Here is a 27,746-nt window from a genome sequence, read left to right on the forward strand (position 1 = left end):
AGCCGAGAGGAGAGTGGGAGGTTCAGACGCCGAGTGTCCCCCTCCGGGGACACAGCCCCTGCCTTCACTCTGCATAGGAGCATCTCTCACTCTTGCAGGACCCGGGGGACCCTCACGCTGCTCCTTGCACCTGCCCACAGAAACATTTCAAGGTACTCGTCTGGTCTCTCCACTGAGGGTTTCCAGAGCTGTCTCTGCCAATTCTGCTCCAGCGACTGTCCCTTTCCATCAAGGAAAGCTCTCTGGTCAGTTGTCAAACTGCCAGGAGCGGCAAAGCCAAGTGCTGGGTTTAAGGAGAGTCCACGATCCCCAGGTGCTCTTTGGGCAGGGGGGAAGAGCTGAGGGATGTCACAAACAGAGGAATTTGATTTTAGTTTGGATTTAGATTGAAATGAGGCAACTAACTGTAAAAGTAAGGGATTTTAGAGCTTTCTTCCTTTCGTGTGACTCCTACCCTGATGTAAATAACAACCAGGCAGAAGAAGGCAAATCTAGGGCAAAAGAGGTCAGTTCATCCACATTTCCAACATTTGCACATTGTCCCCTAAAATAAATGTTTGTCCAAATTATGATGTTGATTATGTAGAAAAAGAAAGAATATATTCTAGGGCAATTTGTACAGACTTCTTTCCCCCACCAAGTAGACTATACAGTAATCCAAGGGACCTCTAGTCACAAAAAAATAAGTATATCACAATCCACTTCTAAATATCAAATCATCATTGGGTCTTGGTTCAAAATTACGTCTTTGCTCAACACAGAGATATGATAAATCATGTTCTGCAGAGTGTTTTCATGTTCAAAGTTTTATTTAGAACTGAAAGATGTAATTTAGGATGCCTACTCCTTAAAGCATACAGAAGTGCATATCTATATAAATAAACATGCGTAGCTCTAATGTGTATTTGTAGTATACATTAGCTTTCTATTTCCAGTAAAAAATATTTTTAATTTCTATTTAAAATATTTTTATTATTATTTCACAAAAAAATTAGCTACATTTGTATCTACATTTTTACCTGTATATATCCACAGCAGATTAATGATTTTGTTTCTTTTTGCTTATGATTTTATCTCTTCATATACCATTATCATTCAATCACAATCCCCGCTCCAGACAAATTTCATACTTTTGAATAATTTTCTCAGTTCATCAGAACAGTTTAGTATAATTTTCTCTTCTCTAGTAAATCATATAAACCATCTTTGTAAATATATTTGAATGATAATTCACGTTTTCTTTCCCCTTTTTTTGACAGTAAGTGAAAACATACAAATTTCAATCCCTTTGTTGTTAATTGTGTTAAATAAATGCCTCCATTTCATCACATAAAGTTTTGGTCTCTAGAAGAAACGAAGTCTTTTCCAATGGCTAAATGTTTAAATTCTTTGCTGTCTACATTCCTTGTGTTGTTACTGGGTCTGACTGGGACCACCACAGAGCTGTCTGGAGAACTGTAATTCCACCTGATGACAGCTCCAAAAGCGTTTGACTTTTATCTTCCTGTAAGGAAGTGAAATGCTGGAAGGAAGAGAAATCTATCAAGTGTTTTAATGGAATTTGGGTGAAAACAGAAGCCTGGTGTTCTGCAATTTATTTACTTTATTTGAGTCTTTAAGAGTAAAACCAGAGCTGAAATAGAAATTTTGAAGCACCTCTGCAGGAATTTAATAGCTATGGCTTAAATTTGTCCTCTTTCTCATCTGTGAAGAAGTCTGGGACAGTTGTTTTAAACACAAAGGTGGCAGTCAGTTCTATGTCTGTTCATTCTGATTCACTTTTTTTAACATATCACTGAAATCCATTTTGCTTTCACTGAAAGTTACTATTCTAGAAGATGTAAACTAAGGGGAAACCATTTCTCCTTCCAACTCAGTGAGAGTGGTTGCTTGTGAACTTCCTATTCTTTTTAGGCATGCTGGAAATCATGTTTAAAAACATCCAAATAAAGCAGATTATTTTTATTATAATCTTCTTTTTTATTTTTTTTTTTGCTGTAGAGTTGGTTACAGCTGCAAAGGCTGTTGTTGGTTGATATCAGCAAACAGGTTGCCTGGGAGTGGTGCAGGTATTTTGCTGCTACCTGAATTCAGCTGGATCAGATAAAACACAGAGCACAGTGTTGGTTTGTGGAATCAAAAGGTGTTTTTCTGGTAAAAACTCCAGTGGTAGAAGGGGGAGAAATCTGAAAAGGGGGAGAACGGAGTTGGAATACAGGTCAGTGAATGTGGTTCCTTATTTCTGACACTGTCCCTGGCACAGGACCACTGTTTCCATGGAAGTTCTCCTCTTCCTTGTCTTGGCCAGGTCTGTGCAGAGCACACCCAGCCTTGCTGGAGATGGGATTCACCTCACCATCTCCATTGCAGTTTTGTTTGTCCTTTCATGTCAGATTGTAGCAAACAGGGAGAAATCAGCACTTCTGGGGGATTAATGATTAAATTAAATTAATAATTAAACATTTGAATTAGGTTGCTCAGAAAAGCTGTGGAATCTCCACAGTTGGAAATATTCCACACTAGGCTTGAAAATGAATAACCTAATCCAAGCCATACTTCCAGTAGAAGGTGATCTCCTGAGTTCCCTTCTAATCTAGACTTTTCCATAATTCCTCTGATTCCCTTTTGACTTCTATTCTAGTACAGGACTATACATGCTTCAAGTTCTAGTTTGTCTCCATTGACTTGGAAGCATTAAGTCAAACATCAATACTTATATTTAATCAGATGAATTCCACTTCACATGTTCTCAAAGGGAGGAGTTACAGGCCCTTCATCCCTCCTAACTGCTCCCCTGGAGCATCACCCTGGTCTTCAAAGAGCCAGGGTCCAACGCCACCTCTCCTGATGACAATCAAACACACAACTCTGAAAAAAACCACAAAAATAGGATAAAACCCCACAGCACCTGAACTCCAAATCTATTCTGGAGCAGATCTCTGTTAGTCACTCATGCAGATGTGCTTCAGCATATGCTTCTGGTAGCTGACCTATTTCTTCCTTCTACACTGAGATGAGAACAAGTGTCATCTGGAAGTGCCTATTTCCCACCAGGGAGAGACTAATTTAGGCACAGATGTTCACAATCCAGGCAGCTGCTTTTGATCAGATAAATCCCACACCAAGGTTGTCAGACTCCCAGCGTGTAGGTCAGAGTGTTCAGTAAACCCTAAAATAAAGTTCTGGGTTCTCTAAGGCAGTAAAGAGGGTCAGGTTCTTCCAGAGGCATTTGGCAACCAGCATGGAGCTGGGTTATGGTGTCCCAGTCTCTGTAGTGAGCTAGAGAGATGCTCAGTGTCACAGACTTCTCACAGAGCCTAATGGAGCCAGGTACTTCTTTTCCCTTGATTTAACCAGCTATAAAATATCAACTGTCTTCTTCATCGTTCTCCCTGTTTGTTTTGCCTGGTCAATTTTGTTTGCAATCCTTTTGGAAACAGGTTCATTTCTTACATTCTGCTGTGGGGTCTACTGATCTTTAGTGTAGGGCCCTGGTATTGTCCTGTTGTCTCAAGCCCTAAGGATATATTCTGAAATGTGTGTTATCCCCAGTGCTCCATCCTGGTGCAGAGGGCCATAATTCCATTAGACATAGGGAAGTGAAGTACCAAAGGCTGACTCAGCTCTTCAGAGTTATTTATTCCTACCTCCCACTCCTTTCTGTACCTCAAATATCAATGTTGAACTGGGCTTAACAAAACTGGAGCAGCTGCCCACTGTGGTGGGAAGGGAGGGAGCTAAACATAAGTGTCTTGGCTAGTATTTTCTCATGAAAGGAATATCCTTCCTATCTTCTGGCTGGCACCATCTGATGACTAAGCATGAACAGGCCTAATGGGCTGATTTGTGTAACTGGGTTGAGAATGGCTGTCTACAAAAGTGATCTGCTATTGCTTGTTAAGAGTGAAGTAAACTCTGTAACAATAATAATAGTAATAATAATAATAACAACCCTAAAAACTGACTGACCCCTTTTGTTTGACTGCAGGGGAAGCACTACATTTGGCCAGAGATTTCGGCTACACCTGTGAAACAGAATTCCCTGCCAAGGCAGTGGGAGAGCACATTGCCAGGCAGCACATGGAACAGAAAGAGCAGACAGCGAGGAAAAAGATGATCCTAGCGACAAAGTAAGGAGGGGGAACGAGAAAAGAAATCTGTCTGTCACTTCTCCACGTTGGATCTGGGGGCTGGAGGAGGGAGGAGTGGGAGTATGGAGCTGGGAGTGTGGTGGCTGCTATCACAACAGTGCTCAGTGACAGAGTGAGAGCAACCCTCGCCAGAGTTGCTGAAAGAGGGACCTTATTTTACTACAGGGAGAGTTTGGTGGCTGTGCTCTCGTTGCTTGTGGTTAAGGGGGCACATACAACTTCTCAGATGCTTTGGTTTAGGTGAGAGGAGGAGATATTATTTCATGGTAAGATCTGTAGGACAAAAACTGGCTTTGTCTCCTGTTTGTGAGCACAAGATCTAAGCTCCTACCGAACTGCTGGTTACCGTCAGGTAATTATCACTAGTCTGCTGAGGGAGTGTTGGATTTTAGAGGGACAGATCCTCTCTGGATGGAAATTGCAAGCGTTCCCCTGAAGTCAAAGGCACTGGAACAATGTACAACAGCAGGGGAGCTTTGCTAAAGACATTAAAGACACAAAGAGGCACCAGACATCACTCTAAGCAAACCACTCGCCTCCCTGGAGCAGTAACAACATGTTAGGATAACATTTCATCTAGGTTAATTAGCCTTGATGAGGGAGGAATTAACCTCATGAGCCAAGGGAAACAGGGATAAATAACCTGCATGGAACAATGTAGACCCACCCCAGGTGTGTGGTGTGACTGCATGGGGTAACCTTGAACACGTTCACACTCCCCTGTGCTTGCTGCAGTGTTACATGTGAGGCTTCGGTAGAGCTGAGGCCACAAATCCAAGCCCTCAAATCATCACCTAAGCGCTGGAAATGTTTGGAATCATTCAGACTGTGATACATCCAGCAGAGAGTAATCACCCTGTAGTAGGGGAGAGGGCTGCTCAGCAACAAGATTGCCCTTTGTATCCCAGTGTCCTTCTGCTTTGCCAAGACTCCTGGCCTTGGTGTATCCCTTGGATGATCCAGAGAAAAGATGCACCGAAACATCCTGGGCTTCTAAATCCCTGTGATCCTTCCCTGGGATGATAAAAGGATCCCCATGTGGCTCAGGGGGCACTTTCTGGTAGTGAAGGCGATGAGACACCTCACATATCATGTTCCTGATTTATTTGTACATTAAAAGGAATAAGTGGAATATGATCTCATTCTTATCTCCATCCACATTGGTTTTAAGGACTCAAGTGGTTTCAGAGGCATGAAAATAAACCAGCTGGCAAGAAGCAGAAAGTTGTGTCTCCCCATTTCTGTAGCCCATTAAAAACCTGCCCCCCTAAGGGTGTAAGACCTGATTGTACTGCTGGGCAGCACAGCCTAAACAAGAGTTTAGACTCCAAGTTGCCCCAGCTGAAGGATTTGCCCCATCCATGAAACACCACTCAACCATAATGATACAAACCTTCCCCATTTTCTCCTTGCTCTAGTGAGAGATCACATTGCCATGGGTTGCAATAATCAGTGGGTCACTGTTATGTCCTGTCCCCAAAGGCTGTCAGGCTGAGGGGCACCCAAGAGTCTCACTACCCTTTCTCACCACTCCATATCTACTTTCTCACCCTCTTTACTACTGAAATGGGGAGTCTTGGGCACTCATTACCCCTCACCACCATGAACTTTGGGCTTGTAGGCTGTTATCCTGCACTTGTAAGGAACAAAGTTACTCTTCCCCCCCTTCTTTCAGTTAAAAGCACCAGCAAATTAAGCAGAGAGATCTGTCGATAATACAAAGGCCACATCCTATTGCAGTAGGTGTCTGGTAACAGGGACAGACAGGTCAATGTGTGTGCTACTACTGCCCTCTCCTGCCTGCAAGGAGAACAGTGATTCCCAGCCCGGTCTTGTCCAGGTGTTACAGGAGAAACAGGTCCATGACATCATGGCATTTTCCAGCCATGCTTCCACATATCTGATACAAGGTACTCCAGACAATCATCAGGAGTTTAAATTGCTCACCAGTCATACCTAAGCTTTAGTTTTGCAGTTTCATTAATTCCACAACTTCCCTGACTTACAAGCTTGTGAGTTATGACGCCAGAAAAAGTGGTGGATTGTCATGCTGCCACCAAAACCAACACAGAAATCCCAGGGTGGTAAAATCACTCATGGCAAGCTTTGCCTCTGGAAAGAACTGAAGTGTCCCTGCCTGTGTCTTTTGCTGTTGTCCACTGTAGGACAGAGCCAGAAGCCCATAGAAGTGCTTTTGGTGAGATCTTCCACATGTGGGATATTGAGGAAAAATAAGGGGAAAGAACAAAGTTATTTCCACAGTTCCTAGAATCTAGGTGAAATTCCATTCTGGATTTCAACATCCAGCTTCAGTGGCTTGATTCAGTTGCCCAAACACAAGCACCTATTCCTATCTGAGTTGAACTGGGTTGTCCAGCTTGGCTACCCACTGCTGCTCCAGGAGCACACAGGTCCCTTTTTGTTACTGTGTTGTATTGCCAGTTATTATGGGTGTCTTGGATATTGCATATTTTATGTGTGGGTATCTAAACAGAGCCCTTAATGTCTACAATGATGAAGTCTCTGGTGCCCAGTAGGAGCTCCCAGGCCTCCTTGTCATCGAGGGCATCTATACCTTGTACTCAAGCAATCCACCCACCCTGAATGGAAGTAGTTCAGCTGTCATGCTCAGAACTGTGGCCCACGGGCTAGTGAAGGCTAAAGGTTGCTGCTTTAGGTGCCAACAGCCCTCTTTAACACATGGAGGTCTCTGAGCTTAGGGCAATACTCTCTTCACTGCCTTGCTGAGCCCTACCTGGTCTGAGGCTATGCTGATAGTAATACAGCCAATGAAAACAGGACCATCTTCCGTCGTGGGACAAACTGCATTCATGCTGTTAAACTACCTGATCTTCCCAAACTACCTCTGGAAAATGGTCTCTCACATTTGCTAACTCAGGACCTGCCTAGGACAGTACAAATTGATGCAACACGATGGTGCCATGGCCTGTTCTAAAAAATTTTGTGGTCTAGACAATGAAGAATCAAAGCCTTACCTGACAATTACCATGGGAAGAGGAGATGGTTGGGCTGTGTAGTCAGTAGACAATGCTGAACACAAGTGTCAGCAAAGGCAGGATGGGAGTGAAACAGGATTTGGTTTAGAGCTGAAAGGGTAAGAAAGGCATGAAAAATGGGAAAAGCCAGTCTCCTATGACTCTCTTTTTTTCTACTCACCCCCTTTGACTGAGTAGATGATTGTCTGGAAAGAGCAAGGTGCTTCAAAAAATAGACTGAATTGTCACAGTTCTGGCCAAACAGTACTGATATTGGCCTGTTAACTCTAGGCACGTTAAAAAGGCTTTATAACACATAATCAATTCACCCAGAAATGGGAAAAAACCCCGCAACAAAACAGAAAGTTGGACCTGGGTTTAGACGGTCTTTAAAGATGGGTTAGTTCAGCTTGCAGAGGTGTGGGAGACCCTGAATGTCTTTACAACATGGGACAGAACCTGATCAGGTTGCAGCTGGGACAGATGCAAAACTGCAGAAGGCCACATCAATTATTCCACTTGATGAAGAGGCATTGTCTTGTGGGAAACATCACAGGGTGTCACAGCACAAAGTCTTCCACATGAGACAGAGGGAGGGATACACACACATTTACACAGACCAAAACAGAATACTGTGAATAATGGTTTTATTGTGGAGTTGATTCCAGCCAACACAGAATCGTCAATATCTGACTCATGACACTTCTCTGATATCTGGTCCTTGGGCTACTCTGATATCTGGTTCTGGCTACTCTGCCAGGAATAAATCAGACTCATGGGCTCACATTTGTCCCACTCTTGTGCTCAGCACAAGGCATTTTCTTTGGTTACTGATAGGGATCATGGACTGGATGAGCTCTTGTTCTGACCCAGTACAGAATTTTTTATCTTTTGCTGGGCTTACTGGATTATCTGACCACGTATCACAAGTCATTAGACATCTCCCGTGCAGGAGTGGCCAGGACTTTTTGTAATTAATCCGTTCCCCTAGGACAGCACAATCATCTTTCTTTGCTTTTTCAAAGTCACAGTCCACCTCAGCAAATAACTGTCAGCCCCTCTCCCTGTCACTACCCCAGGTGATGTTTTACTGGTAGTGGAGGCTCTGAGACACCACTTTGCCTAGAAATCCCCTTGAAAAAAAAAATAAGTAGGTTACTGCTTTTTACAGGTTTTCATGTATAATAAAAAAGTTTTTTTCTTTTCTTTCTATCTACCAACGTTCAGTAAAGACTTTTGACACATGAAGATAGAAGGGAACTTAATTGCACACTTGGTTCTGACATTTTCCTTTGTCAAAATAAAAGAACTTTTAAGATGAACTTTCTCAACAGGTAGAAAGTAAAGGTTGGAGGAAGGAGAGAAGAGCAGTGCTGACAGGGCCGACTGGGGATAGTAGATTGTTTAGAAGCCAAAATGACTGACTGTTTTCAGTTGTTGAAAGGAACTGTTTTTCCTCTAAGGACCTGATTCATTAAAACTGTATGCTGCATTTACATACATTTCTGCTGAATACCTCTCTTTGCCTGAAAGGCTAAGATGATGCTGTCTTTTCAAGCAGTCAGTGTCTGGGTCCATACAGATGACAAGCATTTACAGAAATCAGGCTTGGATGGGGTCCAGAAGCACAGCAGGAAATAGGTTTCTGCATCTTCTCTCCTCTGAGTCAAGAGAGAACTGTAGAATTCAAGGTCTGTATTCCTAACTTGTACAACAGTGATATAGTGAAGGGTAAAACCGGTTTAGTATAATTTTCTTGCTGGTAACTCAGCAATGAACGACCTTCTAAAGACCAAGAAGGCTGAGTTTTCCCACTTTTTCTTCCATTATGCCCCCATCCCAAAAGACAAGAGTTAAAACGAAGAACCCAAACTTTATCTAGGACCAGATGTGCAATGAGTCTTCTAACAGAAATCACAGACCACAGAGGTGCTCTTCAGTGTTAGAAACTGGCCCCAGGCACAGGGATTCCATCTATGCTAACCAAGTAAACCACACACACACTGACTCATAAGATTTCAACTGTCTGTGTTATTAAAATGTTAGAATGGCTCATTGAATTCTCCCAAACATCTTCTGGGCACCTTCTGTGAGATAGCCTGCGATGGGGTCTATTCTCAGGAAGCCACAGGGTTTAGGTATGATGATGCCCTCTGGCACTCTGTACTTCACTGGGTGGCACTTTTAACTAGGTTAAATGTAGTCCCTGTGACCAGTATTAGGTCAATCCAACCAGTATCAGGCAACTCAACTGAATGTCCTGATCATCTGGAGATGATCATGCCCTCCTACCCCCCTGTCAGTGCCTGTATTTCCAATACAGTCAATGGAGAACTAATTTGGAGAGGTCACTTTTCCTTTTTTAGTGACCTGTACCATAGACCAAGTGAAAGTAAGTGATCAAGTCATCCGTGGTCCAGATAATATTCTGCTGAGGATAAATGGAGCTGATTTGATTTCTTTTTCTAAAGAATATATTGGTAGTATATTCCTAAGTTAATTTGCAAACTGGCCCAATGTACCAACATCACAAGAATGAAAAGGCCTTATTTTCAGGCCTTTCCTAGTGTTAGGTCCTATATGGAGGAATCCCAGGGGATAAATTTAACCCTCAGTTACTGAGGCATCCTAAGAAGCCTGAGGGAAGGCTTGAGAGGGAGAGGGATGACAATAAGACCACCCATCCTTTACAAAGAAGCTGAGCTTCAGTGCTGGTGGGAGACCAGACAAGACAGAGCCTGAATTCCCACTACAAGTGGTCTTTCCTTCAGAACTCCTACTGCTCAATTTGTCTTAAGGGTTTGGGGTCAAGAAGGCAAATCCAAAATATCCAGGACTTCTGACTTGCAGATAAACCAGTGAACACAAGCAAATGTACAAGTATTGGTGTGTTTACACAAAATAAATAATGAAGCAATTTATACATTTCAGGCATTTTCTAATGCTAGTTCAGCATTTTCTTAAACTATACACCTTGCTTCAAATATAGGTGAGCTAAGCCAGTCTTAACTCTGCCAAACTGGGGCCAGTTCAAATGAAAAACCACAATTTAAAATGTCAGGGTTAATATGCTTCCATGGGGGGAACTATTCCTGTTCAAGAGATTCTGTGTGTTGTTTGCTCTGAGAATTTTGGGGCAGGGAAGCAAGAGATGGATTTGTTTGCCTTTAGTTTCTGTAACAGTGTTTCTGCTGAGGAAATCTGTTGCAAATGAGATTGCTCAGGATAAGGTGACAATGCTGTGGAAATCAGCTCTAAGGGAAGGATTACACCTGTCTTATATAAGGATTTCTATTTTTCCTTTTAGACAAATATGTAAAGAATTCCAAGACCTTCTAAGTCAAGACAGATCACCCCTCGGATCCTCCAGACCGACTCCAATATTAGACCTCGACATCCAGAGACATTTAACACATTTCAGGTATGATTTTGAAAGAGGAACTAAATTAACTAAAATTCATAATTTTGATAAAGACTACATGTGATGTTTTGATGGTATTTGTTCCCTTACCTGGAAGACATCCAAATAAACAATTAATATCCATAATACCTGCTATCTGTGCCTATAAAAAGTGAAGATTTCCCCAGTAATGTAGTTCAAGCTCACTGCATTCAGCTTGCTTCTAGGACCACAGTCTGAGTAGAGTAATTTTATACATCTGCTGGCAAAATATCCTCATCTGGCCAGAAAGTTGTCTTGCTCTGGGTGTGACCCAAGTCACAGGTCACAGGTGGATGGTCCAGAAGTATAGAAACTCAAGTTCAGATCCAATGTAAATTAATAAAAATAGAAATAAAAGGAGGAACAGGCTACATCCTTCACAATTAACTAAATAGTTCCAGAACCTCTTCTATGCCACTGAGACCATTTGACATCATCTTACCATGACCATACTATTAACCTTTTGGCTTCTGAAGGACACTGGCCTCAAGGTACATTGTCTACTAAAACAGTTTTACTGCAGTAATTCACTAATTTACTGAAAAACACCTTGGAAAATTCTGGGAGAATGAAATCTGGCTCAGACTAAAAAGCCAGAGACTGCTACTATATTTAGCCTCAGCTCCTGGGCCTGTGCCCTAGAAATATTTAATATACTGGTTTAAACAGCCTAAGAAGCTGTTATGAAGACAAAGACCCTTGGTACCTGCACACCAACTCCAAGTTTCATCAGAATTTTATCCAAGCTATGGATAAAAGTGTGTAGATGTTTTGGGATCAAAAAGATTTATTAGCCCAGGAGTTACAGTGCAATTTCCTGGTTTTTGCTTTAGGCAGTGTGTTAGATACAGTCAGGAGTAAGGTGGGAACTTCCAGAGGGCCACTTTAAAATAGTGGGGTCATCTAAGATATTTATCAAAGATAAGTTTGATGAAACATCCTAGAGGTGCTTTTGTCTTTGCTCAGACCACAGAGGGAAATACACAACTAGGTGAGACTACAGATTTTGGTTTTTTGGGGTTTTTTTTTGGTTTTTTTTTTTCATTAACTAGCTGATATATGAAAAAAATCATCATGTAAAGGATTGTTCCAGAAGGTTGTTTACAGAATATAACACCAAGCAGACTTTATAGTGCTACAAAAACCTGGAATGATGCTGTATATTCTCTGGCACAGTCAGCTGAGCCACCCTTCTTCCATTGGTTGGACAGACAACTTCTGTGTCCCAGTATCCCGACATGTGCTAATTATTTAGATTCAAATAGAACATGAGGCACCCAGCAGCCAGCTACTGTGATAACTTATGTTTAGTCCCTTGGACTTTGAATAGGATCCAAAATACCTACCATCCCACTTCTTCCATATGTCTGTTGGGGTGTGGGGAGAGGCAAAGGTAAATCCTGGTCCACGAATACACACACTCCTGTTCATTCTTACACATCTGTGTGTCCTAGGCACATACAAACACAGCTAGACAACCCCACTCCTATTCTCATGCACATGCACACAGGTACCACTTGGGTCTGTGTATGCTTTCCCTTATACACACACACAAACTCCAAAACCCCTGACTATGCTTGCACACCAAGGGAAACACACTTATTCATGCAGAATACTCATAGAGGGATTTTAATGGGCTACCTAAGCTTGTGGAAAAAATAGATAATTCCCTGTTAGATGCACATAGAGTACATGTGATATGAGGTAGCTAAACCCCAAGGATTCCTGTGTTTAAAGAAGAAATAGCAGTTAGGATAAAATGCTGGATGCTTCAGCTGCTAAAGCTGTCAACTGGTACAGCTCCCATCCTTCTTTCTCTGCTGCACTTCAGTAGGTTGGAGTACAAAGCTTCTTCAGGCAGCTCCTGGATCATTCAGTCCTTTCATTCTGCTGTGGGTATAAAGTATTGGACTGAAGATGGGCACCTGGGCAAGCACAGGTCTTGATCCTACACAGGCACTTCTCTGGATTTAAATCAGTCTTCTCTGATTGTGCTTGTGGAATGATGAGTGCTGACAGGCCCAGACAGTGACCTCAAACTGTATTTCTTTTCCATCTAGTGCAGAGATGTTGAGGTCAGATCAGCTTCTGACCCAGACCTCTAAGTCTACTCTCCTACATGCAGATGCCTCCATTTCAACCAGCTGTGTATCTTCTGCTATGGTCTCTGGGCATCTCAGGCCTGTACAACCTGGGAAATCTTCATTACAGTTAAGCAGGTCTAACATAGACACCTACATCACTGTGGCTTAAATTTTTCTCTAAATTCCACTGACTGAACAGTCTGGTCTAGATCTCCAGCTGAGTGGGAGCTTATCCAACTGCACTACACACTTATACTGTAAACAGCTAAATCTAGTGTAGGCAAAAAAATCATTATTACTATCCCCTAAATCCAGCACTCTTCACTCCTATGTCATCCTAATCCCTTCTGCCACAATTTGTCATCCTGAGATTACAAATCATGGAACCACAGAATCACAGAATGGTTTGAGTTGGAAGGGATCCTAAAGCTCATTTTGCTCCAAACCCCTGCCATGAGCAGGGACACCTTCCACTATCCCAGGTTACTCCAAGCCCCAGCCAACCAGGCCTTGAACACTTCCTAGGATGGGGCATCCACAAGATGCTCCAAATATCACAGAAGTCACTTGAGTCTGTTTCAAATGCCAGAGAAGGTGTGAAGATGTGATTCACCCTGTTTTCCAGGAGCATTAACTGTTTTCTGTGTCAGGTTTCCAACACTGACTTCTTCTGACAAATCACTTGGTTTCTCTGTATTTCTCTGAGGGATGAGCCTCAGACTGAACCACCCTATGTCACAGGAAATTGGACATGATCAGTTGGGGATGAGAGAAGAGGAAGAAATTCTTGGTACCCCAACACACAGAGAAAGCTTGACTGTCTTAATAAGTGGCTGGTCGTGATTATACATAGGAAAATTAATGTTATTTATGACCAAAATGCCCAAGAGCTGTTGGTGCTCTACAAATAGGTCTACAGCAAAGGAGATGTAGGTCTGAAGCAGTGACTCCCTACAGTCATCACAAATTTTATAGCATCTATATGTTAGATATTATCTATCTATAGACTTTTTCAATAGTGAATTTTCCATCTTCATTTATACCTTTATTCCATAACTCTGGGGTTTTTTCTCAGTAAATTCTCTGTTTCTGTGTTGTAGAATGAGACCAAAATATCTTATTTGGCAAGGATAAGTCAAGGTCTTTCTCAGGAATCTCTGGTAAGGTTTTGTGAAGGTTTTTAGCATAAAAATAATGTGTTTTTCAACCTCTATCAAATATGAGCCAATTTTTGATCATGGGAAAGCTCATATAGTATCATACTATTTATTCAGGTTTAATATAACAAGAAGTGGTTCAGAAATTTTTCCTTGTAAATCATAATAAAGGCAGCAAAGAAACAAGAAGGTGACAAGTTGGTATTTTTTACTTACATGTATGTGCCTCTGCCATATCAAAAGTGTTCCAAGTTGAGACGGGGCTTGGAGCTACCTGGTCTAGTGGAAGGTATCCCTGTCCATGGAAGGGGGTTGGAACTCAACAATCTTTAAGGTCTCTTCCAACCCATGCCATTTTATCATGACATGATGTCAGAAAGACACAGAGATTTTTTTACGACCCTAAAAATTCAGAGGAATCACACAAATCTCTATTATTAAAATAACTACAAAGATAGTGGAAGACTTTTTGAAGAGCTATAACTTCTGATCCATACAGTGGAATCTGATCCACTTTGGGGTGAAAGGAGGTTTTCTTTAGGAATAAATTACCCTATAGCTTTTGAAATGGAGTTATGTGCTGCACTGGCTTCTGATGTTACTTGCTCAATGTTAATTTTTAAGACCAGAGTTCACAGACTGGCACAGGTCAGTTTGAAGCAGTTTTTCCTGTTTCCTCTATTTTAAATCTTCAAGCCCACACTTCTCTCTGAAGTTTTTCTGCTGAGTCCCAATTCATCAAGATCTGTAAACATGTGTCCAACCTGAAGTACAGGATAGTCCCTGTGAAGGGATCAGAAGTGCTGGGCTTGCTCAAACTCCAAACTCAAAGTTCACACAAAACATAAAACAGGGGAAATCTTCAAAGGAGCTGCCAGTGAGCCTGAAAACTGCTGAATTTTGCACAACTTTATCCAAAAAAAGAGGCTTTTCTACACCCTTGGTACAACCCTTTTTGTGCAGCTGCTCTCTGAGATGTCCATCCGACCTGAAGTCAGAAAACTCAGTGCTCCACAAAGAGTGATTTTCCCATATTGTTTGATCAGGAACAGGCAATTCTGTAGAGCCTTAAATTCATAGCAGCAATTGTTGTGCACTACCTGAGCCAGGGCTTTATTATGTTTGCTTCATTCAACATTTCTCCCTCTTCAATATATTTTGGAGGATATTACTGCGGAGAAGTTGTATTGATAACTTCAAATAACCTCAAATATATTAACAAATAAAAGTAGTGCCAGGGCACAGGCATTGGCTACCTGTGCTGCTCTTTATTTGCAGAATTTCTGGTGGGTTTTTTGCCTGGTCTAACTAACACTGTCCCAAACTATTCCTGAGCATAGTGATGCATATAATGTCACTAATATATGTGTAACTTGAGAATTCATGGAAGCACCAATCCTTATTACAGCCCAGCCAGGTGCCTTACCTGTGCTATAAATCTAGATTTAGAGAAGTCCAGCCTTGTCAGAGCTGGATCATAAACCTCATGGGCTAAGTGTTGGGACAGCTTAGATTTCTAAGCATTACAAAAGTGTTCAAGAAGAGGTGATACATTTTAGGGCTGCCCAAGCTGTCCTTCAGCTCTTCTGTGAGTTGAAAGGATTGGAAGAGACCTTAAAGATCATTTAGTTCCAACCCCCTGCCACGGACAGGGACACCTTCCACTAGACTGAGTTGCTCAGAGATCCATTCAGCCTGACCTTGAACACCTTGAACAAAAGTGATCCTGTGGGTTGTATCTGCTCTGAAAACCACCACTTGAGTTATCCCATACCTGGTTTTCAAGGACAGAATAAGGACTAAGCCACAGGGCAAACAAAATACCAGAAAAATCAATTTCCATTACTAAGTGCTGAGACTTTTTGTCTGGATACATAAACATCTCATTGTTGTCCTCTAAAGGCTGATCAAAGGCATTTATGATTTTTCTACAGAAGAGACCAAAGTCAGCATATCAGTATTAGAAAATAATTCCAAATTTTCTATAGCTTTAATGAGAGTTACCTATTTTTCTCATCCTTTGCTCCCAAAATGGAGTGAGCAACAGGAAAGGGAGAGTAAGAGAGCAAGAGTGAGAGCAAAAGAAAGACAAGGAAAAATTAAAAAGAAAATATTTATATAAAATTTATTTTCTTTTAAAATGTCTTCTATTACTTATAATTCAGAGGTCTTCTCCCCAAAACCCCACAGAATCATGTGAGGCTTCTGTGTACATGCATCTGTATATGGAAGAGGGAAAAGCTGGGGGTTTAATTTCTCCTGAGATTTAAACCAGTTTCAAATCTTACTGTTGTCACTATGGAGGTTTCATCTCCATTTTTTTCAGGTCAGAAAGGTTATAGAAATCTCTCTTTAGCATTCATTGGGTTTGGATTCAGATCTGGTAGAAGAACCTGGTTTCATGCTCAGTGAAACTGAGAGGCAGCTCTCAGTTATTCAAGGTGATGGGAGGAAAAAAGGTGTCTGGAATATTTGGAGAAAGGAAAAAAGATGGGTGCAACAAAACACAAAATAAAGCTTTGAGAATAATTCACTCTAGAAAAGCCTGTAAATGGTGAACCAGGACAATTATGACCTACAGCAGGGGAAGACAGGACTGCCTGGAGACACAAGAACTCTGAAACACACACTCTGTACCATACTGATAGTTGTGACTGGAGATGGTGAAGCCTTGGATAACCTCCAACACCACAGTCCTGCCTCTAACTCAGAGCTGAATGGCAACATTGCAGGCCAAGAGGTTCTTCTGCTGGATCTGGAACCAGCACACTCACCAAGCTCCAACCTTTTCCTGTTTGTGCTGTGCAGGTAGATCTGAAGCATGTCAATATGGGAAATGGTTGAGTTTAACTTCCATATTACTCATCTGTGTAGATTTTTGCACTTTCCAGACATTTAGTGCATCCAGCAGAGATGCTGGATCACAGAGAGCAGAGAACCAGACGAGATGAACCGAAGATTTTCAGGTGTATAGATCCCTGTCATGAAGAAGGGAAACCCACGACAACACCCCAAAAGATACATGAAAACTGATCCAATAAACTGTGTGGTTGTGATCCTGGAGCCACAATGGTTTGCAACGATTTACTGCTACTGTGGTTCCTTTCATGTATTTGGCCAAGACCAACCCTTTCTGTCCCTAACAATTCCCAGGCACAAGCCAGCCTGACCTCAGTCAATGTTCTCAGCTGGAAGCTGAGACCACAGCTTTGAGCTAAAAATGCTTGACTGATGGAGATGAGGTCAGGCTGTGCTGATCACTCATGGTAAGAGTGATCATGATCAGAGAAAGCTTGTGTATTCTCCCTTTGTTAATGAAGCTAAAGGTGACTAAAGGCATTCCCCAGTTTCAGTTTCAGAACCTTAGGGTGACTCATCTGATTGGTGAATCATGAGATCAAGGGTCATTTTAGGTGTAAAAGGACATCCTGTCTCACATTCATCTGCTACTCCCACGATCCAAGGGCATTTTCTGTGTCCTTGTGCATCACATCTACCAAACTTCCAGATAACTCTAAACCTCTTGTGGCATCTCTGGCTGCATGGATTTCCTTTCCAACCCTCTTCCTGAAGCTGTTCCCCTTTGCAGAGGGAAGTTTAAGGCTGGACAGAGAATGAAAGCCCTTCAGTATTGTTATATCACATTGTAGTATTTTAATTATCGTAATGTAGTGGCTTCTGCATCAAACCAAAGCTGGAGTTCTGCGTCTAGGATCCTGCTTTATTCATTTCACACTTAAATCTATTGATAAAATACCAAAGCAGACCTCAATTTGCACATTCTCTCTTCTATTCCACTGTTATATCTGAGATTCATCCAGGAACCTGAAAGTCACACTGACATGTGTCTTCACATCTTTGCCTTCATAACCTACCCTTGCATCAGAACAGATTTGAGAGGGTTTTTTTAAATTTTTGGCAGAATTTATTTTAGTTCCCCAAAACCTCATGTTTTAGAGTTACCAGAAAATCCCCAGAAGTTACCCACGTTCTGTGCTGGAAAGCCAAAAACATAACACAGAAACCTTACAGAGAGAAGACTTGCTGAGATCATACTCAAGAGATCTGAGTCTGTGTCTTGGTTTGTACACACAGATTCCTTGACCTTGTCAATCATCCTCTTAGTATCACTTTCTTCATTCCTAAAATTTGGTATAGAGATTTCTTCTACATCTGCTTTTGGGACACTTGTGTCTATAAGAATCTGGGGTGTTTGGAGATTTCAGGAATCCTACTAATGCCATCCATCATATAGAGAAAAATTAACACCCACCAATTACTGAAGCTGTATTTGATCCTTTAACTTCAAGGTTACATTTCATCAAGATGCAAAATCACATCCAGATCTTCTATGTTATATATAAAAGATAAAGACAGTAAAACAGCAAAGGGAAAACTACTTTCTTGCAAGTGACATTTCTTTCAGTGAAGAGGCCTTATAAAAACAGACAAAAAAAAATATAGGTTCAGAATACTAAAGTTGGGTAATGAAAGCAATCAGCATCCTCACAGATTATTCTGTGTTCTGATTCGTATCCCACTGATATGAAACTGATATTCTCTTTCCATGAAACTGTTTGAGACAGGAGTTTTGTCTCTTAGCTCCTCGCTGAGCCTGGAGCTGTCAGCCTCCTGCCAGAGCCTGGCATCACACTGACGAGGTGACACAGAAAGTGACAGACAAGAAACCAGAGTCACAGACTTCGGGAGCAGAGAGAAAGTAACATCCTTCCTTCTGAAGGGAAGAAGGGAGCACTGAAATGGGTTTTGAAGCTCGATGTGTTTTTTAAATTGTAACAAGGAGCCAAGCCCAAAGCCTTACCTGCCTTTAAAGATGTTCTCACCCCCTTTTATATATTTATATATGATCTCTCTTTTTTTATGCTTCTTTGCTTATCAGGAGGTAGAGCAGCTGCTGTCATAATTCCAGTCATCTCGATTAGCAGCAGCAGCCTTCTGTTTGGAGGCACGGACTAGAAGAAGCCTAGTGCACAGTGAAGTTTGTGGTGAAACACCTCTGGTGCCCTCTAGAGTTCCCAGATTTCAGGACCTCTCTCAAACAGGCTTTGGATTTAGCTGAGGGAAAACACTGGTGTCCAGTGCTGAGGCATTAGGAAACAACAAATGATTTCTTTTTCCCTGTGTTGTTGTTGTTTAACTTTATTTCTTTTCTCTATCTCTTTATTTACCACAAGTATTAGAGTGCCTTCCTCTGGGATTTTTCCCTCACTCCCTTTCCAAGGGATTCCTTCTTTCATCTTTCCATAGCAAGGTCTCAATCACCTTCTTCTACTGTGCTCATGAACAAAATCCTTTTGGAAAGGTGTGAATTTCTAATATTGCTCATGATTTTTATCATGAGTTTTATGATACCATTAAAGCCACAATTTATGGAGTCAAGAAAACAGATGCAAATCTGTTTTCTTTATCCACTTAATTAACAAATTAACAATTAAGTTCCATAATCATAGGGAAAAAATAAATACACTTTCATCAGGATGTCTTTGATTTGTTTTTCAATCCAGCAGTTCATATTTCTTAAAACATTTAAGGCACTCTCACATTTACCAAAATAAGGAATCTTTGGTCTACAGCTCAGAAACACTCCACAATCTTGGATGTTTCAGATATGTCTTGGATGTTTCAGATGTTGTCTACATAGTCCTTCTAGTGTGGAAAATCAGTCCCAAGGTCAAAAATACATGGAGACAAAATAGAAAATTTTGGAAATAGCTCTAGCACTCTCTTCTTACTTTCTCTGTTGCTTTTACACATGGTAAAAGGAGGTCCATCTGCTTAGGAGGACGTACATGTGTTAATATATTTGTTTGGTTATGAACAGAAAAAAAAGGTGAGGGCTTACTTTGAAGGCAACTTCTGTATGTGTTGTTTGCCACTCTGATCTATAAACTACTTATTCCTGTAATATATACTGGCCACTTTACTTTGAGTATCAGTCTAATTTAGGCCTAGTGACCTTCTGAAGGAAAGTTATCACAATTTAGTTCTTTGGAGAGCCTTCACAGGACATATCTTTAAATCAGCAGAAGCACCATGAAGTCAATAAACTCACCTCTGTCTTCAAATGTTACTTGTATTAGTGAAGACATACAAATATTTTACTATTTCCTTTACGGCCATCAAAAGTCTCATCAGACCTTACTACCTGTCATCTGCTGTGAATTGTTGAATTTGGATAATCGCTAAGCAGTTTTCACTTTCAAAGTTCTGAGAAAGTGTGACCAATAAGTTCAAGCTTGCTTTGTCTTCATTATCATTGTTTTAAAGCTCTTACTTATTTTCAATGAGGGTGTAAACATTCGGTGCAGATGGCCCTTACCCCCCACACTGAGAGGGGAATCTGTTTCTTCTGCTGCCCGTCGGAGCTTCACCAGCCTGGGGTGTGGAGGAGTCCTTGAGGTAGTTGCCAAACCAGACTCCAAGCCTTCAGGCACGCTTGGATCTTTTCACTTTTAAGTAAGGCCATCATTAAAACATGAGCAGACATAATTGCATCATAGCACTGGGCAGAATTGCAGGTCTGGATGTCCTTAAGCATCAGGATTCATGATATGTTGGCCTGATTGATACTCATTGCCTTCCTCCTGCAGCTCTCCAGTGCCAGACTCAGAAATTTCGGCCTTGGCTTTTAGAACAATGAAGTTGGTTTATAGGAGCTGTAATGGGATGCACTACAAAGCTGAGAATACCCAGAAGACTCCACTGTGAAACTACCATGTTTAATTTTAGACTTATAAACCAAAAAGAAATTATTATAATGAAAGCAACTCCTTTCATAGGTGTGAAGCACACCAAAAATGAACCAATTTCAATGTGAGCTCAATTAGCCTGGAAAGTCAGGCAGCTAAATTTGACTTTCAGGAAACACATTTGAATGCTTTACCATTAATCTTCCATCTGTCATGTCTGATTTAAATGTAAAATCAGATTTTCCCCCCAACTTGAAACTTACTTTCATCAGCAAAGGGAAATTATCCAGCTTTCTTAGATTTTTCAAAGACTTTAACTTGCAGAGAAATAAAGTCCACCAAAATTAGAGCAAGGGGAATTACTGATAGAAATGTAAGATAAAGTAGAAGATAATATCTTTCGGCCTTTTTATGCTCATTACCTAAAGTGAGGCTAATAAAATACACCCTCACAGGAGCTTGGCAAGAAGGGGTGGTTAGAAATTTTCTATAGAATGGTTTCTCTTAATAAGCTTCATGGGAAAATTAATAGGCTCTGCATATCCCCAACTGTGGAGAAGCATATATTCATCAGGAACTGAAAGCAGAGTTACCATGAGACTCTACAGCATCATTTCACTAAAAAAGAGCTGGCTTTTTAATAAGAAATACAATGTTATGTTGGTAAGAGCTGCCATATATAATGATTACTGGTAATTAAGAGGCTTAACTGTAAAGGAGATAGACCCTTTACACACCCCATTAAATCCTTTTCGTATGAGAAGTAGTTTTCAAACCAGAAATTTCAGATTGTGCTCAGGATAAGGGAGCTATATCTAGTTGTTTTTATGTAAGCTGGATGTCTAAGCTTCCCATGCAGTCAGTGAAGATCTAGGGCAAGATACAACTGAGCCTTTTTAGAAGCTATCAGGTATTCCACTGCTGCTATAAAAGGGTGCTGTTCTCCTATAAACCCTCTGCATTATTACCTGTTCACCTGACATAGATATCTCTTTACTACAGAGCCCCTCAAACAGCACCCAACTCACATTTTTATTCAGCTTGATGGAGCCCTCAGTGTAGCCAGAAGGACGGTGCAGCTCATCCTAAAGGAGACACATCCATTTAACGTGTTAAATCATTCCCCAGACTTCTCTGAATGTATTGAATGAAGTCCCAGGGATCAATTCAGTTGCCTAAACGATGTGAGGTGCACAAGGGTGACCTGCCTGGTGTCAAAACACCTAAAAGCAGGTGGATTTCAGTCCTATACCCTATCTAGCAAACCTGTGCAGATGTTCCAGATGTCATGGGACATCTCAAATCACTGTAGACTCTTATAGGTAAGAAACTGTCTTAAGTCCCCTTTGCTGGTAATGGGAGTTTAGGCACCATTGATGTAAATACCTGCAGTTTGGTACCTACATTTACATACCTTTATATCAGATTTTGTCCCATTCTGGTATTTTTCACAGTCTTGTTCCGCATTTCAGGATATTAAAGATTGTTCTTACCCCTACAGATCATTTCTGAAGCAATCCCAGTAAGTTTTCAAAGTAGTATTCCCACTTTACTCTTCAGGGTGTATTGAGCTATCAAATGAGCACAGTATTATTACTTTTGTTCACTGAGTGAAAGACTCAAAGATGGCAGGCCAGGAAGTTTCTTTTCCATTTAATCCTTTATTAAACTTACTATTTACTTGACCTTATTGATCTCTACAACTCCCCGAAAGGAGGTTGTAGCCAGGTGGGGGTCAGTCTTTTCTCCCAGGTAACAAGGGATAGGATAAGAGGAAATCACCATCCCTGAAAGTGTTCAAAAATATGTAGATGTGCTGCTGAGGGACGTGGTTTAGTGGTGGCTTAGCAGTTCTGGGTTAATGGTTGGACTTGATGATCTTAGAGGTCTTTTCCAACCCAAAGGATTCTATGATTGTATAATTTGCATCTACTAGAAACAAATTATTTCACATATTACCTACTTCTAAAATAAGTAAACTAATTTCTTTTGCATGCAAGATTATAAATGTTTCTTTATATGTCTCGGTATAGTCAGTTCCCCAAATCCAGACCCAGAAGATCACACAAGCAGTGTAAAAATCTTGTAAACTCCATCACATTTTCATTTCTCTGGACTTAGGAAGACTAGAAAAGATGATAAAATGCAACACAAAATCTTGAAATCAGCTGACCCTTAAAGTGATTTGAAAGCTCTTAAAATATTCTTATATGTATGTTACTTCTGGTCTAGTTTTTACTACTCTTAAAAACATGACTTACAATGGTGATGGTGATATTCGATTTTTCTGGTGTGCCAGGCATTTCTAAAAATAAGATTAAACTGAGGTGTATTTACCTCTTTTTTATGCTAAATTACAAAGATCCAGATATTGCTACAAGTCCAGGCTTCGAGTCCAAACTTCATTTGGTATTATTAATTGATGTCTGCAAAATACTCCTTGTAAATATTTAATTATCATTTTCCTCTCATTAATAACTGGGGATAAACATAAATTCCTGCTTTGAAAAGTGCCTGGAGACTGATGGATAAACATTCTAAATGCAAGTTATTTGTTAATAGCCTTTTAGAGACCTTTTATAAAAGACAGTGCCTCTCCCAATCTGAAATGGGGAAATATTTCCAAATTGAGCTCTCATTTTGGTTAGGATTCACATGTTTTTGGTGTCTTCCCTAAGATACCAACTTTCCTAGCAAACAGGTTTCCCATATCTAGCAGACAGAAAGGTCACCCTAAAGTACTTCCAGCATTCTGGCAATTGTCCATGTCCTGTAAAACCTCTTTCTCCTTGGTCCCCACTTTTGCACTTTTTTCTGAATGTGCTGGAGAGACTGAAAATCCAAAGTGCAGAGGAGACAAGTTGTCACTGAAGTGAAATGTTCCTGTTTCGGGCTCACACATGAATTAAATTAAATTAAACCCTGCATTAAATCAGGGTGTGCTGGTGTAGTACCTGAGACACCCAGAGAGTTTCTGTAGGAAAAAAGTCTTAATTAGCATGGGATGGGAAATAGTTTGGATTTTTTTGTCAGAATCACTGTGACGTGGGTTTTTTTCCCTCACACAAATCAATATAAAGTATTGATTTCTCAAAAGTGTCCACAAACTCAAAAATCAGCTCCTGTTCCTCTCACTTTCTTTCTTCCCTGAGCAGAATTAAAATAATTGAAATCACTTTTAAAAGCTTCAGTGGCGTTTCAACCTTTGAAATAATTTTACATTTATGTTTCTAAATGAGAACTAAAAATCTGGAGGATTTGGGCAAGGTTTGTATTTTTTTTCACTTACCACTTATCAAAATGAGTCATTTTAACAATGGGAATAACGTGGTTGCCCGTAGTAAGAAGTGTAATAAAACTTGAGTTTCTGTGGCCCTTACATGATTATCTTATACTGTACACACAATATTTAGGCAAATGGGATTTAATTCAATTGCCTAAAAACTGGTCTCTAGTGCAATTTCTGTTATCCTGAGGTAGGTGAGACATCCTGCAGGGATGCATCCAGCCCTGGGGTCCCCAGCACAGGAAAGACATCAACCTGTTGGAGCAAGTCCAGAAGAGTCCACCAAGATGGTTAGAGAGATGGAGCAGCTCTGCTGTGAGGAAAGGCTGAGAGAGTTGAGGTTGTTTAGCCTGGAGAAGAGAAGGCTCCAGGGAGACTCTAGAGCCCCTTCCAGTACTTAAAAGGGCTCCATGAGAGCTGGAGAGGGACTTGGGACAAGGGCCTGGAGTGACAGTACTATGGAGGAATGGTTTCCACTCTCAGAGGGCAGGCTTAGATGGGATATTGGGAAGAAATTCTTCCTTGTGAGGGAGGTGAGGCCTTGGCACAGGTTTCCCAGAAAAGCTACAGCTGCCCCATCCCTGGAAGTGTTCAAGGCCAGGTTGGATGGGCTTTGGAGCAACCCAGGATACTGGAAGGCATTTCCATAGCCCAGGGGTTGGAATTAGATGATCTTTAAGATCCCTTCCAACCTAAACCATTCTGTGGTTCTGTGATCCTCACAGAGATGGTATCCAAGAGACAGGACATACAGGAAACTTGAACACTTCTGGATATGCAGGTGGAAGCCAGGCTGAATGCCCAAAACACCTCAAGTCACTGCAGATACACGTGTGTGCACTGAAATACTTCCCTAAATTGTGATGAGATTAACCTACAATAGCTCTGCCTGGCAACTGCATTAATACTTCATTTCAGTAACTGTTAAGTGAAGAACACCAATGAAATTCAGCTACTTTGCAGTGCAGGAACAACAACGATAAAAACTCAGTATTATCTCGAAAAAAAGCCCTTATTTCAATGAAAGGTGCAACAGGGTAAATCTATCCCACTAAATTCAACACTACCAGTAAAGCATTGTTGAAACTGGGTTATTTTTGCTTTTAATTGGTTGGGATGGTCCATAAATTCAGCCTGGCTAAACTAGCCCTGTATGAAACATTTTCTGGTGATTGCTTGGGTGGTAGCATTGGCCAGGGTCTATTCCCAAGAGGCAGTTCAGATTTCACTCTGTTGGATACTCCAAGAGCTTAACAGCATAGATATGACCAAACCATGCCTGTTGTGCTGAGGGCTGGAGATTGTATCCTTGGCACTGCTGAATTTCCTAGTACAGGTTCAGTCACACCTCCGTGTATGGTCAGGTCATGTTCAAGAGCTATAGAATTATAAAGGTTGGGAAACACCTCCAAGATCATCAAGTCAAGCAAGTTTGATCTAGAAGTGTGAATAAACCAAACAAGAACTCCTTTTATTTATGCGAGAAAGGGGGAGTCAGACTTTCTGGGAGTGGAAAATTAGCTATGCTGGAGAGCCAAGGGCACAGATCCTCTCCTGGCTTCTCTGAAGTCAACAACCCAATGTCAGTCTGCAGCAGCCGAGGGTCTGTCCCACGGTGTTTCAGAACTGAAGCTCCTACCAAAACCCACCTTTGAAGCTGTATGCAGTCTGCTCTTTGGCTCTACTCCTTTCTTTTCTGTTTCTCCCACAGGTAATAAATAGTTTAGGGAGCAAATCTTGAATTTCACTGTAGCAAAATGAGTGTACTGTAAACTCCTCGATGAGCGCATTGATATTTATGTGCGTGTGTGTATTTCTTTTTTTGTTTCCTCTGTCTCCTTCCCATTTGTAGTTTGATCACTCACGGTTTTGGAACTCCTGCAATATGTGCTGCCCTAAGCACTTTCCAAACTGTTCTCAGTGAAATGCTGAACTACTTGGAAAAGCACACATCGCACAAAAACGGAGGAGCGGCGGAATCCGGCCAAGGACACGCCAACTCGGAGAAAGCCCCCCTGCGGAAAACTTCAGAGGCTGCTGTGAAAGAGGGCAAAACAGAAAAGACAGACTAGCTACATCAAACAGAATCTATTTCGAGAGAGTCTTGCTGCTGATATTTTTTTTAAATATATATATCATTGAGGGCAATTTATCTCCAGTGGACCAAATCCCCCCAAAAAAAGAAAAAAAAAAAAAAAAAGAAAAAAAGAAAAAAAAAGGGGGTGGGAGGGGAGGGGAAAAGGAAAAAAAAAAGGAAAAAATAAAAAAAAGAAAATAAAAATGAGAAAGATTAAAACAGAGAGAAAGAGAGCGTGAGAAAGGAAAGTATTCAACCCTAAGAACAGCAGTGTACAGTAATTGTGTGATGAAACTGTCACTTTTTTAAAGTTTATGTTGCTCTAAACTGCTTTTTTGTGCACGTAGTATTTGATTGTTCTGAATGATACACTAACACTGTTTTTTATAAGCACTTCTGGACTTGGCTGAGGTGGCACATGAAATCTGAAGCACTTTCTCCTCTGGCTGCAGAGTTAGGGTCAGTGCATCAGTGGTGGGACATGCAGTTCCAGCATCCTGACTTTGCTTGCAGGCTGGACAGACTGGAAGAAGGGCTTCCTCTGATCCATCGGAAATGCCTGATCTACTCACCATTGGGAAAACAATATGGAAACCTGGCAAAAAAAAAGGAATTCTTGGGTCATGGGACAAATGAACTGTTCCGTGTTGGGGGCTGCTCATCCCCACATGGGAATGTACAACAAAGCTGCGCTGGAATGAGGCCAGAACCTGTTGGGGATCTGTCCTGGCCATTCGAGCAGCAGCTGAGGCGTCTCTTGTGAAAAGAGCATGGCAGACTAAAACAAAAACAAACCTTGGTAGTTTTCAGTGAGAGCCCTGATCCCTCTGTGAACTTCACTTCAAAATGACAGCACGGGCTTCTGTCCCCTATTTTCTCAGCCCTTGGTCCCACAGCACTCTGCCATACCTGGGTCTCCATTCAACATGATCAGTGCAGGCAATTGGAGTCACCTTTTGTGTTGCCTTGATTTTATGGTGCTTTCTTTTCCTCAACAGCTTGTTTCTGCAGCTATATGGTCTTTATAAATCCAGCTGAGGTGCAGAGGTCTAACAGAACCCAGTCGCTGAAAATAAAATTTTAAAAAAATTACAAATAAGACAGACTAGCTTAGTCCACAGCAGCTGAGTGGAAATAACCTTGCTAATGTGCTTTTAAAATATTCCTTTTCCACCTCCCACCCATCCTCACACAGAAAACATAGGACTCATAGTTTGAGATCAAGCCTCTTTGAGTCAAGGGATTTTCCCAGTCACATTCTAACTCCTTCTTCAATAAGACCTTTATTCCATTCCTTTTCTTGTTTCTCTGACACCACTTTATTGAGAAAAATAGGAAGGAATGGCATTACAGGGAGAGCTTAATGTTTCCCATCTATACTCTATGTAAGACCAGCTGAACCAGACCTTTTCTTCCAAGGGACAATTCAACTTTTTCTATGGTAGAAAACAATATAGTTGCCCACATGCAAAAGTTTAGAGCCATTTGTGATGTTTTAGGTATATAAGACAGACAGAGTTTTGTCAGATATGATATGAAACTCTAGGAGAACTGGACTTTCCTGGAGGAGGAGCTGGAGGATCCCAGAGACAGCATGAGATAACTACAGGTGTCCACTTGACTTGCATGGTTTAGGACACATAGGAGGGATCATCTGGAAGTGCCTCTCATTCTATACAGATAACAGTTGGAATGTACCAGTGGCATTTTGCATTGTACCTCACTACAAATGGTCTAATCATCCTCCTCTCACTATAGTCAGTGGAGGGAGAAAGGCACTTAAAATACCCACTTTATCTCACCTCAGGGTGATGAGGAATGCCCTGAAATGGTGTACTTTCCT

At 41.2% G+C, this 27,746-nt stretch overlaps 1 protein-coding gene across 2 annotated transcripts in view; it reads left to right on the forward strand.

The window, feature by feature from the left end:
- Nucleotides 1-25,929, forward strand: part of TFAP2D (transcription factor AP-2 delta) — a 48,578-nt gene extending 22,649 nt beyond the window's left edge. For both annotated transcript variants that reach the window (XM_050315609.1, XM_050315608.1), the window contains 3 exons: nucleotides 3,989-4,130; nucleotides 10,455-10,568; nucleotides 25,679-25,929. In XM_050315609.1, the coding sequence (XP_050171566.1) occupies nucleotides 3,989-4,130; nucleotides 10,455-10,568; nucleotides 25,679-25,898 (476 nt within the window). In that variant the 3' untranslated portion in view covers nucleotides 25,899-25,929. The remainder of the gene's footprint in view (nucleotides 1-3,988; nucleotides 4,131-10,454; nucleotides 10,569-25,678) is intronic.
- The last annotated feature ends 1,817 nt before the right edge of the window (nucleotides 25,930-27,746 follow it).

The sequence above is a fragment of the Myiozetetes cayanensis genome, unplaced genomic scaffold (assembly GCF_022539395.1).
Source record: "Myiozetetes cayanensis isolate MyiCay16 unplaced genomic scaffold, myiCay2020 scf2-11, whole genome shotgun sequence".
Classification (NCBI taxonomy): Eukaryota; Metazoa; Chordata; class Aves; order Passeriformes; family Tyrannidae; genus Myiozetetes; species Myiozetetes cayanensis.